This window comes from Gekko japonicus, unplaced genomic scaffold (assembly GCF_001447785.1).
Source record: "Gekko japonicus isolate JY-2015 unplaced genomic scaffold, Gekko_japonicus_V1.1 scaffold2895, whole genome shotgun sequence".
Classification (NCBI taxonomy): domain Eukaryota; kingdom Metazoa; phylum Chordata; class Lepidosauria; order Squamata; family Gekkonidae; genus Gekko; species Gekko japonicus.
Window position 1 is genome coordinate 136987 of NW_015161492.1, and position 13579 is coordinate 150565.

Here is a 13579-nt window from a genome sequence, read left to right on the forward strand (position 1 = left end):
ACTGCAAGATACTTTTCCATCTTGTCACTCCGCTCCTGCCTCAGGCTAAATGCTTGCTAGCACTGGCAGACAAAGGGACCTCCATCCCTATAGATTACACCAAATGTGGAACCATCACAAATCCTAGGTCTGTGGTGTTTTCTTTCAAAGCTGGTTGTGAATTCACCACAACGTTAAACATGGGAACTATATAGGATTATACTTTTTCACAAGCAATTATTGCAGAAAGTCTCTGGCTCTTAAATCGAAATTTCCATATGGAACAAAAGGCCAGAAATTTTGGGTTGGTGGGGCATGGAGAAATGTTGTGGGGCGGCGGGAGGGAGAGGGGTAGCCATACACCTTCCCTGAACTCCAAGCAGCGATTTTGCCGCTTGAAGATCAGGCATGGGCAGCTCCTGCTAGAAAAATAGCATTTAAAGGGTTCCCTTTAAATGCTGTTTTTCAAGCAGGGGCTGCCTGCACCTGAACTCCAAGCGGCGAAATTGCTGCTTGGAGTTCAGGGAAGGTGTGCGGCCAGCAGCCATCCCTCTCCCTCACCTCCTGCAAGATTTAAAGGGCCTGCTGACCAGCTAGAGGGCCCTTTAAATCTTGGAGGAGAGGAGGGAGAGGGGCAGCTGAAAGATTTAAAGGGCCCTCCAGCTGATTGGCGGACCACATGCTCCCGCCGATCAGCTGGAGGACCCTTTTAATGTCACTGGAGGGGGAGAGGAGGGAGAAGAGCAGCAGCTGTTGTGGGACGTGCCTCATATTTGAGGGGGCAGAGCCCCGACATGCCCCACCATAGCTACGGGCCTGATTATGAGACAGATTTTAGGAATATAAAAATTGCTTTGCTGGATCAGTCCAAAGTTTATATAGTCCAGCACCCTGTTCCTAATAGCTGCCAGAGATATGCCTTTGAAAACTTAACACATTTCCAAACCAGTTTTGGGGTTTGTTCCTGTCCCCTGGCAATCAGTGGCACCACCTCTGAACATGGAAGTTCCATTTATCATGGCCAAGAAGAGACGTTAAAAATCCTTCATGGATGAAGTATGGTCACTGGGTGGGCAAGGAGAGAGACTGTTCTTTCCACAGGTGTGGGTATTTCCTTCTCCACATGCCTCCTGGACAGCCTTTGTATCCGTGACCATGTCTCAAGGAATAAACCTATGCCAGATGCCCTGGGTTAGGCGTGATCATGGTGTGTCTTGGTAGTGCTTCAATATATCTTCTTCCAGTTGCCTACGCTTACTGGAAAAGAATTTCCCAGTTGAAAGACACATCTATATATCTATATATATGTGTGTGTGTGTGTGTGCCACAATGTATACTGTGCTTTGTTTAGAGGTGTGGGTGGCTTCTCCGCTATTGTGATTACATGTGTCAAGCAGCTACTGCTTAAACTATGCACTGAATAACATTCATGCCTTCACCCACTGTTTTCCACACAGAGGTTATCTTTGTGTTAGAAACAAACAGTGTATTAAGGGTACTCTAGCTTGGTCTACTCACTTGATGCATAGTAAGGTATGTCTGCTCCCTGCTGCTGAGATTTTATTTTAACTTAGTAGAGTTTCTCTTTTTCCTTCTGACTGCTGCATCAATATACAGGAAACTTGGGTAAGGGAGGATTTATTATTCTACCATGCAGTGTCATGCCAAAAGCAAAATAAAATACATTTGTCAACTGGCATTTGGTTTATATTTGCCTTGCAGAAAATATTCTCTTTGCGATTCAGTGCTGTGAATAAATGGAGTTGCTTTTTACCGGCCATCCAGATTAAAGAGTTATATTGGGGCCTCCATTTGAAATGGCCTTGAAGTGGAAAGCTGGCTCCTACAACAACATTCCTGTGTATCGGCCCCCTTTATCATCACAGTATTGTGTGAGAGCCCTAAATATGCCATAGTGGGACATTTACTGGTTCACTAGCACTTGGGTACCAAGAAAATGGCTCACACGCACAATGCTAGTATTGTTAATAGCTCCCTGTGTGAAGTGCGTGCACTCTGAAAGGGCAGCACATCCTTGGATTGCCTTCTGTCACTACAGTGAAGGCCGTATGCAGCAAGGCACATCATTTTGGCTTGTAATCACCTTCTGCGTAGAATTTTTTTACAGACTAAAAAACTCTGCTGAGGCAAATAAAGCAACTGCCAGAATATAGCCACTAGAGAGTGTCAAAGTACAATGTAAGGACTGTATTAAAATGATGCTGGGGTATAAGTGGAAAGAAGTAGAAAATAATTAGCCATTTATTCCAAGGCATTTTGATTTCCATAAGGGTCAATGGAAATAACAGCAAGTTTGGTGACAGAGAAGAGCAAAGTAGTAAAATGTGCTTACTTGTTTTCACACCCATTTTGATCTGAAGCAATATCTTTTCTGCATTAAAACACCAATTTAATATTCTTAATGAAGTATTTGTACTATATCATCTTTCGCCTGAAAGAGCACAGCATAGTGACAGGAATAAAGTCTTGCTCAGATCCATGATCTAATTCATAGGAATTGTGACTTTACAGGTCACATCTTTATTAGAGATCAGCACATATGGGCTTTGTTGATATTCTCTGAGTACGAATCAAAAGGGTTAACTACTGATAGACCTTTTCTCAAAATTAGAAGCCCCAGAGGCTCTTCACATAGCTGCTGTTTAAATTTCACATTGCTAAGTTAAAACAGGTGTTTGTACAATACAATTCTGCTGGAATAACAATGGACACATAGTTCATAGTTGTTTGTGCATATAATGGTTTAATATTGTAATATATGATCGTTCAATGCTGAAATTAATTATATTGATGTAGGATAGTACTGTAAAACAAGAGGGTGTTTTTTTTTAATTGTTTGATGATTTACAATGAAAACTGTTTGAAGGATAGGGAAATCAGAGGCATGCAAGGCCAGATTTAGACTTGCTGAGGTCCTAAGCTATACAAAACCCAGAGGCCCCCTACTGTTTTAAATTACATCAGCTGGTCTCAGAAAAATTTAAAATTTAAAATATATACGCCTTTTTAATATTTGAAACCATTTTTTATATTGTGTTTTTATTCGAGGCCCCAGCAGATTGCGAGGCCCTAAGCTGTAGCTTATTTAGCTTATGCGTAAATCCGGCACTGGTTGCATGTTTTGCCACCTGAATTTGACTATGGCATTCACATGTTGTGAGGAAAAGTTCATTATTATCCTAAGTAACAACATAATGATATAGGGTTGGATCCAGACTAAATTAGCAATTTCTTCCGATTCCCCTTTCCTGCTGCAGAGCCCTCTCATGACATCCCTCAGTGGTGAGCTGGGAGGCAGGAAATTTCCATTCTGCCCCTGGAAAATTTACTCTGAATCCAACCCATAGTTTTAAGTACCCCACTCTGAGTGTCTTGAAGTTAAGACAGGATAGAAATGTTATTGACTGATTACAAAACATGTTAGCAATCTGTTTTTCCCCTTGTCTTTTGGCTGCGTGAAGTATTCCTTTCAGAACAATAGTTGTGAGCCTGCTGTCTCACCAAGTCCTGCTACAGAATTTATATGACATTTTGTTGGAAGAGTTTGTGAAGGGGCCTTCTCACTCAGAAGAGAAGACTGTGCAACAATTGCCAGAAACAAAATTGGCTGGCTTCCTCAGATACATTTCCATGCAGAATTTGGCTGTCATCTTTGACTTACTGCTGGACTCCTATCGGACAGCCAGAGAGTTTGATACAAGGACTGGGTTGAAGTGCTTGCTCAAAAAGGTCTCTGGCATCGGTGGAGCTGCCAACTTGTACCGCCAGTCAGCAATGAGCTTCAACATCTACTTCCATGCCTTGATCTGTGCCATTGTGACTAACCAGGAAAACATTACTGCAGAACAGGTGAAGAAGATCCTCTTTGAGGATGACGAAAGAAGCACTGACTCATCCCAGCAGTGTTCTTCAGAAGATGAAGATATATTCGAAGAGACAGCGCAAGTAAGCCCACCTAGAGGGAAGGAAAAGAGACAGTGGAGGGCCAGGCTGCCATCTCTAAGTGTCCAGCCTGTCAGCAATGCAGACTGGGTTTGGTTAATAAAACGGCTTCATAAGCTGTGCATGGAATTATGTAATAACTATATTCAAATGCATCTAGATTTGGAAGGTAGCACAGAAGAACTCCCAGTCTTCAGAGGAGACCCTTTCTTCATCCTTCCATCCTTTCAGTCTGAAACCTCCACTCCATCTACTGGAGGGCTATCTGGGAAGGACACCCCTTCTGAAGACGACAAAAGTCAAATTAGGGACTCTTTTACAGAGACTATCACTCCTAAAGGAGGGAGCGGAGATATGCTGCTGCTTCCACCCTTGAGTCCCAAAACAGAGAAGAAGGACCAAGGCAGGAAAAAAGAATGGTGGGAGAGCGCTGGCAACAAAATCTACACCATAGCCACAGACAAAACCATCTCGAAACTCATGACAGAATATAAGAAGAGGAAACAACAGCATAACCTGGCCACTTTTGCCAAAGAGATGAAAGCTGACAAGAAAGGGGATTCACTAAGTACACGGGGGGCAGATTCACCCCTCCCACAAAGGCCACAAAATTTGGTTGATCAAGGCCAAATGAGGCACTCCTTCAGTGCAGGCCCAGAGATTCTGAGGCAAGAGAAGAGGCCACGATCTGGGTCCACAGTCAGCTCACTTAATATATCTGTTCGGGATGGTGAGGCACAAATACAGGTAAGGCAAACAAGGCAGAGGTGTGACTAAAATGAAAGAAAGTATGCCTTATATACTCTGATTGAAATCATTCCCGTGTTTGGGTCCCAGCAGAAAGTATGCCTGCTAGAAGCTTTCATTAGTTGATTTTAAACACAGGGCTCTCTTATTTTGGGACTGCAAGGCCAGTCTTAAGCGACTGGTACATTAGGCAACATATTAATGTGTCACATACTTATGCGTTAAACAATGCAACTTCCTGGCAAGAATGGTTTACAGAATATGAACATACATAAATAAAAACATAATTAAATCACTTGAATTAAAACATATCTCGTTAAAACCCCACTCTATCCTGCTTTTTAGCTTCTGTCAAAGCTCAGAAAAGACCCTTTACAAGGGCTAGCTCCAAATTTTGGAGGGCTCTCAGCAAGATGTTGCTGAATGATCACCACCCCCCACTTCTCACTCCCCAGGACAGGGGGAAAGTGGTGGCAGTTCTTGCTGCCGGTTGCCTAACTGGGCATCCATTGATGGCTGCTAAGAGCTGCCAGCGCCCCTTGCTCACCTGACCCTCTCTCACTGTGCAGCAGCCATGATAAGAGAAAGGCCTCTAAAAAGGATGACAGGGGCTATCCTAAAGGAGAGGAGGAAGCTGTGGTGATTGTTGGTTCACCTTCTGTTTAGTCTCTCACCCACGTGGGCAAACCAGCAAGTGGCCATGATTCCAAGGAGCAGCTATTTCTGCTGATTTCCCTCAGGGCGATGGCAGCAAGCTGGCTTGGCGTAGGGAAACTGTTGGTTCCCACTATAAGAATGCTGTCCTGCCTGGTGCTTATAAATATGTGTTTGTGTGTTTGTGTGTGTGTGTGTATACATTAAAAAAGAAATAAGGGTACAGAAAATAGAAAGGGAAGGGGGGAGTTGAAAGGGTAAATAGAATTTTTCCCCTCCATTTACAGTTATCAAGGACTTTCAAAGGTATAGATAATGGATAATATATAAAATATGTATGTCAGTGATAAGCTTGTTCAAGAATATTTCCATTCTCAACCTTATTACAATGTTTATATTTGTGGCTACATCAGAAACAGGGAGAGAAGGAAACAGAATGAAGTAAAAAATAATTAGTTCTGTTTCCATACACTATACCCCTGTTTATTTAAAAGACTGTTTTTAGATTAAAACTAGCAGTTCTATAAACTTTAAATATTAAATATTTAACCTTAACATTCATATTGCTTTCTTTCAACTTAAATTCTCATAATAACTACTTCAGAGTAATATCTCAAGCTATAATTAGAAAACCGAATAAAATATATCAATGAAGTGTTTTAATTAAATTGCATATATAAAATGTTGAGTATAATAGTAAATATAGATTTTTCTGACAATTTGTACTGTTTTTTAGATTCAACCATATTAATCCTTTGATGATTTTAAAGTACTACCTTGAACTATGAATGGAAATATATCAGTGAAGCATTTTGACAAAATAAGCAATATATAATATATATATATGGAATATATGTGAAATATGGAGCTCTACCAGTGTGCTTTTAACATTACAGCTATCACTCTTTGTACTCCTGGTTGGAAAATCAAGCATGTTTTAATTTTCATTTAATTCTGCTTTGTTCCCAACAACATTCCTATTTTACATATGCATACATTTGCAGATATCTATTATTGTGAGTGTGGAATCGGGTTACTATAAAGGGGTCTTTCCTATTGGCCTGGCCAAAAGTGGCATGTCCAGAGCAAGCCATTCGTCAAGGATTGTGTTTCTTAAGGATTGTAGGTGTTTTCTCAGTGGTCTCAATTGTTGGGAAATGAGTTTGTCAAAGCAGTCATCAGAGCCTGAAGGAGGTGACCCAGCCCCAGGCAAAGGGAGGGGGCAGATGAATGTCTGTGTATGAAGAAAGAAGTTACTTTCAGAGAGCAACAATTCTCCATGGAGCTCCTGGTGCCACTGCAAATCCAGAGGAATTCACAATAGCAATGCAGGCTCCACATGGCAGTGCCCCCCAATGTGGTGCAGTGGTTAGAACATCTAAGTAGGACAAGTTCAAATCCCCACTCTGCCATGGCAATTCGTTTGGTGACTCTGGGGCCAGTCACACACTCTCCGAACCTACCTCACAGGATTGTTGTGAAGATAAAATGGAAGAGGGGAGAATGCTGTAAACCACTTTGGATCCCCATTGTGGAAAAAGGTGGGGTATTAATGAAGTAAATAAATAATTCCCATGTCTCGGCCCTTGTGGCCACTGTTCCCCCCACATAGACCACTGAGAGGTGCCAGGCAGGGGCTCTTATCAAATCAGCAATCGCTAAAACAGTTCCATTGTTTTAAAGCCTCAGGTGGTATACCTGAAGAAATGGTGGCCATTGGTGGGGGGACTGAAACAAGGAACATAATGCAAAAAGCATTACTGCAAAAAAAAACCCCATCACTTAGAGTAGTGGGGAGCATGATCATATCATATATTATAAAATATAATGTTAACCTGTTGTTCTCTTTGCTATTTATATGGTGTTATTTTTATACAGCACGGCCCATTTTCTCAGTCTTTTTTAATTCTCTTGCTACTTCAGGCATGGACCAATATGGTGCTGACCGTTCTGAACCAGATTCAGTCCCTGCCAGACCAGATCTTCACAGCCCTCCAGCCAGCAGTGTTCCCCTGCATCAGCCAGCTGACATGTCATGTGACTGACATCCGGGTTCGTCAGGCTGTTAGAGAATGGCTAGGAAGAGTGGGGAGAGTTTATGACATAATTGTATAGTAGTTATATCGTTTGCATTACCAAGTAGAGATTTGCATCTGAGGCGCTTCAAGGCATACAAACTACAGCTATTGAAAATTTACCTTTTAGCACTGGTAGACAGCTGTACATGTAGCTGCCTATTTGGTGTTAATAACTGACCAGGTTTATCACACGCTGTTAACTGCTTAAGAGTGTGACTCAGTCTTGCTTATACCTAGAACAGCATGTGATAAAATACAGTTTACTCAGTGCACTGAGTATCACAAAATAATTAAAATCTGAAAATGCTATTAAATCAGGCTGACACATGGATACTCAGCACACATGATGTTGCATATTTTCCATGAATGAAAAAGATAGGACTATTTTTCTTCAAGAGGAAAGGAGAGATGGCAGTGAAATGCAGTTAGTATGAAATGGTCATCTTCATAAAACATGTTTGTGAGGAAACAGATTAAAGACCTCCATTTTCAAACCTTCAGTGTCACTGACACCTCTTTACTCAAGTGCAATTTTGTCCTCATAAATAAAAAAATATTTATGTTCAGTCTTTTTAACTAGTACCATGGCTACTTAGATGGTTTTAGCACAGCATCTCACTGTGCCCTAAAATCAGGCAAGTTCATATTTGAAACAATTTGTGTTTGTACCAATAAATTCAAGAATCAGTGGAAGTTGTAAACTAAGGTAGGATCCACAAGTTTTTGGATATTGTGCTACTGCAGTCTTTTCCCCCAGGATTTTTTTGTATGTGCGAATAGAAAAATCAAAGAGACAAAAAATTACAGTAGCACAATACCGCCTGATCTTTATATCTAGTTCATTTATTTTAACTTGATATTTCCTCTTGCAAAGCATGCAATGAAAAACGTGCCTTCCAATTTAAAAAAAAGCATTGATTTTTAAAATTACCAGCAGAAAAGTCATGGCAGGCCTTCAGCAAGTAGAGCCCCTCCCCCACCAAGTTGCCTGTGGGCTTCTGAGACACATTTTATATAATTTCTTGTTATCCTAAATGCCGAAAACTATCTTAGCCCTGCAGTTAGCAAATTCAGAGATGGAAGGGGTAATCTTCTGGAAAAGTGCATGTCCCATTGCCACAGATTTCAAGTGGCTTTTACCCACTTTTGGCATCTCATGCAGAAGAAAAAAATCTTACATACTGCTCTTCTTTATTCCCTGCAAAATATAATCCCCTAAACCAATTTAGCTGTTCCTGTGCTAACTACCTTCCCGCACCCCTGCATCACACATTGACTAGGTTTTAAAGTTCAGTGGCAAGCCCACTTTTTATTACCTGCGGTCATCAAGAGGAAATAACCTAGCATTCAGACAGCAAAAATTAGAGTCACCTCATTTTATTCTCACAACTACCATATCAAGTAGGCTAGGCTGAGAGAAGATGGTTGACCCAACATCATCCACTAAGCTCCCTGGTTCTCTTAGAGCCTTTTCCCAAAGTCAGCCTCTCCAACCTGTTTTGCTACATAGAAGGTTATTCATTAGGGGCTACAAATGTGGGTGTGGACACTAAAGTATTACTAAAACCATCCTCCTCAGATATGTCTGCCATCCACACAGGTATGTGTCCTTTGCCAGATGTAGAACATACTATGTTGTTCCGACTGATTCCTGCCACTCTGGTTTTGAGGCCAACTCCACAGCCAAGGCTAGCAAAAAGGTGCGTGTTTTAGGGGCACCATCTTAGTAGCCTGTGATACAAGTGAAGTGGAATCCTTTGCAAGTTCACAGAAAATGCTAGAGCACAACCTTGCACATCGTCTTGGGCTGGCCCCTGTGAAGTTTCTCCAGATCCATTAGGAAGGCACACAAGAGCCTTCCTTCCGAACAGCCTGGTTTCTGATGCATTGTTCCTTGCCTTGAAGGGTAGCATCAACATCTTCTTTGCACCCCTTCTTTTTCCTGTTTAGTTAAATCAATATAAGATAGTGAGTGAATGTGCAAGTTCTGTCAGCTGCTCAACCCTTGTGTCCATTGACTAGAGATTATGATGTTCTTTGCAAAAGAAACTGCTACTATGCCTGGGTGACTTGATTACATGTTCTGGTTTTATTTTGGTTTTCAACTTAAATAGGCAGTGTTTCTATGGCTCTCTTTGTGAAGTTGGATTTTTTAGGGGAACATTTTCAAGTGGTGCACGCCTACGTTGTTTGTTAGTGGGATTTTATATGCAATTCTAGCTTGTCATTATAAGCATCTATTTAGCAGAGTCATTAAGTAGAGAGACAAACATAAATCACACTCAGGATTTCTGCATCCATTCCCCCTCCACGCCAAAAAAAAAAAAGATTCCTGAATTGTAAAAGTAGCTCTTTTTATGCAGTATGTGCTATTTGGACCAATATTATGAATTCCAAATGTCCAGAGGGTAACTGCTAGTCTTCATTATGAGGAAAGACAAAAAGTAGTTGTTTGTCTTAAGGGGTAATAATTAGTAATTACCGTATGGCAGTGGGTGTAGTATAGCCAGGAGATCCGAAGATTGTCTGGCAGTCTGAAACTCTAGCTCTTTTTGTGCTGAGCTGGGTTTATTTTGGGGGCTGAGATAATTGTGACTGGCCCAAGGTCACCCAGCTGGCTACATGTGGAAGAGTGGGGAATCAAACCCAGCTCTGCAAATTAGAGCCCGCCACTCTTAACCACTACACCAAACTGGCGCTCCTTGTTTTAAGGGATAGTTGACTTTATAACCAGCGGCTGGAGACAACTTGAGATCTTTTCCCCTTGTAGTTGTGACCTAATAGATGAATGGTTTGTATTCAGCAGCAGGATGGTTGCTCCACTACTATAGCAAATCTTCTTTTTAGGTGTTAACCATATATCACAATATGAAAGCTGGCCTCAAATACAGCATGTTCTGGGCATGTTCTATACAACATGCTCATGGTCCAGGCAGGTGAAGTTCAGGGGTGAAATGGGGACTCTGAGACAGTTAACAGAGTGATATTGGGAGTTTGAGGGAGGGTTCTGTTGTTTTGGTTGTCCGTGAAGAATTGCCACAAAGTGCTACTGAAATGAATGTATAGCCTTAAGACTACAATTTTCAGAACAGCTATGCTCTGTAAAGAATAATCCTGTGTGTGTGTGTGATGATCTGCATATAGTTACACTGCAGCAAGAGCTTTCCTGCTCTCTTCAGTGGAGGCAGCATGTCTGTCACAGCCCTTTATGCATGCAGAGTTGCCCCTTTCACGAGAGCAAATTAGGGAACTGGTGCAAAGAGGGAGCTGTGTACATGTGCCAGAGTTTCTATACCTACCAAGCATTCCTGATCCGAGTAGTCATCTCTCCAGTGAGTATTAGGAGGCTTAAATCCACAGGAGCCAGTCATATATCCTTGATTCTTAAAGTCGTTGGTCCTTTTCCCTGTTCATAAAGGGGCAAGAGACCAGACACCAGGGCAATCATGTGCTCCTGTAAAAAATGGCATCGGGTGTTTGGGAGAGGGTAAACGTTTACACCACTTCTCCAACGTGCAGAGGTGAGGTGAGTGTATTAATGAGGGCCTAGAGTGTGAAATTACGCAGTAAAAAAACTATACAGAAAATGCCTGAGTCTCGCTATCTCCTCTCCTTCTACAACACTAAATTCAACTGATCTTGTATCCCAGGGGTGGCCAAACTTGCGTAATGTAAGAGCCACATACAGTAAACGTCAGATGCTTGAGAGCCGCAAGACATGAACAAATATTACACATTTTTACTGCTTTTTATTAACATTAAATGAGACTGCCAAAAATAATAACAAAAGCGGTAAAAGCAGATATTGATAATGATATTTATTTGTTCAGTGATATTTGTTTGCTAATAATATTTAGCTTCCCCGCCCCCCTGCCGGGAGCCACACAATATGTGTGAAAGAGCCGCATGCAGCTCCCGAGCCACAATCTGGCCACCTCTGTTATATCCTGTCATCATTGCTCTGAGTAGGGTTGCCAAGTCAAAAAAACTCACCGGCGGGGGAGCCTCGCCGGGCTACGGGAGCTGTCTCTGGATGCGCGTGTGCCGCCAGCACGTCACAGGAAGTGATGCGCGACGTCAACCACGTTGAGGGCATGGCCCCAATCGTCGGAGGGAAAACCCTTCGATGATCCGGGCCACGCCTCCCACGTGGTCGACGTGGTCGCCCCAACGTGGTCGACCGGAGCCACGCTGCGCTTCGGGGGCAGGAGTTCCCCCCGGGGCCTGATTCCGCAGCGGCGGAAATCGGGCCTCCAAAGCGGGGGTTTACCCGCCCTACCTGCCCCCACTTGGCAGCCCTAGCTCTGAGCATTTTCTTGACCAACCCAAAACAGTTCATTGAATCTGGGGCAGGAAATTGCTTGGCATAATGATTTCAGAATACTTGAATTACATATTACAGAACAAGAGGAGAAAATTCAACACAAGATCGCCACTTTGGATGACAGACCCTTTTTTTTTGCTAACATAGGTCTGCTCACAGGAAGCACTCTGTTTTATATAGAGGGGGGAAATATATGCATTAAAGATCTGCAGCAGCTGTCTAGAGCATCGAGGCTATCTATTGTACGGCAAAATTACCAACAGAATACCAGATCCTGCAGTAGCTACCGTTTGCCATGTGAAGTACTAAGCCAGTCATTTCTCTGTCCATGAAGTGAAAGCCTGAAAGGAATAGATTGTCAGTTTGTTCTTTTATGCCAAAGATTTGATTTGTTAAAAAATGGGAATACTAAAAAAAAGTCCTGTAACAGTATCGACTGCCGTGATATTTTCCATGCAGCAATGAAATTACAGGAGTTCAAAAGGTTTTTGAAGGAGGCAAGTAAAATGGGGGCCAGTGCAGCCACAGCTCTCTTGCCGTCATGGTGAGTGTGATATTGGAGGTTTGCAGTCCCTCCACATCCAGTTCTCCAAGCATAGGGAGGCCTGCTGACAGGAGGGGAGAGTCGCTGGTAGGAAATTCCAAGGAGGGTGTGGCAAGGGACTGGATCCACTCCCCATTTGTCATCTTTGCACTCCAGATAGGGTGACTATACTAAATCAGCTTTTATGCCTACACAAGTGTGAATTCCTGTTTTTGAATTGTTCTTGGCTCCTACCCTATGACCCTGTGGAAACAAAATAATATCCCTGTCCGTTCTCCCTTATTTTTGTGAAGTATATTTAATTAATTTTCCCTGTGTCTATGATCAACAGTTAACTGTAAGACAATTTGCGAAATGTATTTTGTGTATATTTTGTTCAAATGGAATTCTTAAAGGAAGATATTTTAAAACAAATTATAACTATTTATGTTGCCCGTGTTGTAGAATAAAGTAACTGCAAAACTAAATGTGTATGAGTTGGGGTTTTTGCCAAATATTAGAAACTTGCAGTAAAGCCCGTTGTAAAAGCAATAGAACGAGCTCTAGAAAGATGTGATGTGTAACAAATGCATTGGCTAGAAGCAGGTTAAGTACCTATTAGCAGTATGTAATATAAGGAGAGATATGTATAAATATACACATAGATACACACGCAGGGTACGTATTTTTTGAGATATATACTTATTTTGCCATATAAAGTCAGGCTACCGTTGGGGGACTGTCAAGGCAGGAGGCCGCTTACACGCACACAAATAACAAACAAAAGACCAGGTGTGCATGTTATACATGCATACCACACGTGTTTGTAAAATAAATTTTAGGGGGAGAGAGAGTTCACACATGCGTGGCATGCATACATAAAGCAGGGTCCCGTCTTTGTATGTATACACACACACAAAGTAGGATAGACATATACACACATGCAAACATATGAACAGACACGTAGCTTACAGGCATGTCTCCATTCCATGCATTTCCACACGTGTGAAGGCGCCTCTACACAGCCCCACTCAGTTTTTTCTTATACATCCATGTTTATCTATCAGACCCCAGGGCTGAGGGGCAGCAGAACACCCTGCCACTGCTTCCCCTCTGAACTGGCTCTGCCATCCTCCGCCCCAGTGGTGCACGCAGCCTTGTAGAGTTGGGCCACGGCAGTGGCGGAGTTCTGGAAGAGGTGCCAGAGCTTCTGCTGCTTGTGCTCGGGCTGCAGTGGGGAGGTGGTGGCAGTGGCGGCGGCAGTCTCACCATCGTCCTGCAGCTTGGGCATTCGGGCGCCATCGTCATGCT

General features: G+C 42.5%; 1 protein-coding gene across 1 annotated transcript in view; it reads left to right on the plus strand.

Annotated features, from left to right (window-relative positions):
- ARFGEF3 (ARFGEF family member 3) overlaps positions 1 to 7458 on the plus strand; it is a 129786-nt gene extending 122328 nt beyond the window's left edge. The window contains exons 34-35 of the mRNA XM_015429180.1: positions 3474 to 4689; positions 7267 to 7458. Of these exons, the coding sequence (XP_015284666.1) occupies positions 3474 to 4689; positions 7267 to 7458 (1408 nt within the window). The remainder of the gene's footprint in view (positions 1 to 3473; positions 4690 to 7266) is intronic.
- The last annotated feature ends 6121 nt before the right edge of the window (positions 7459 to 13579 follow it).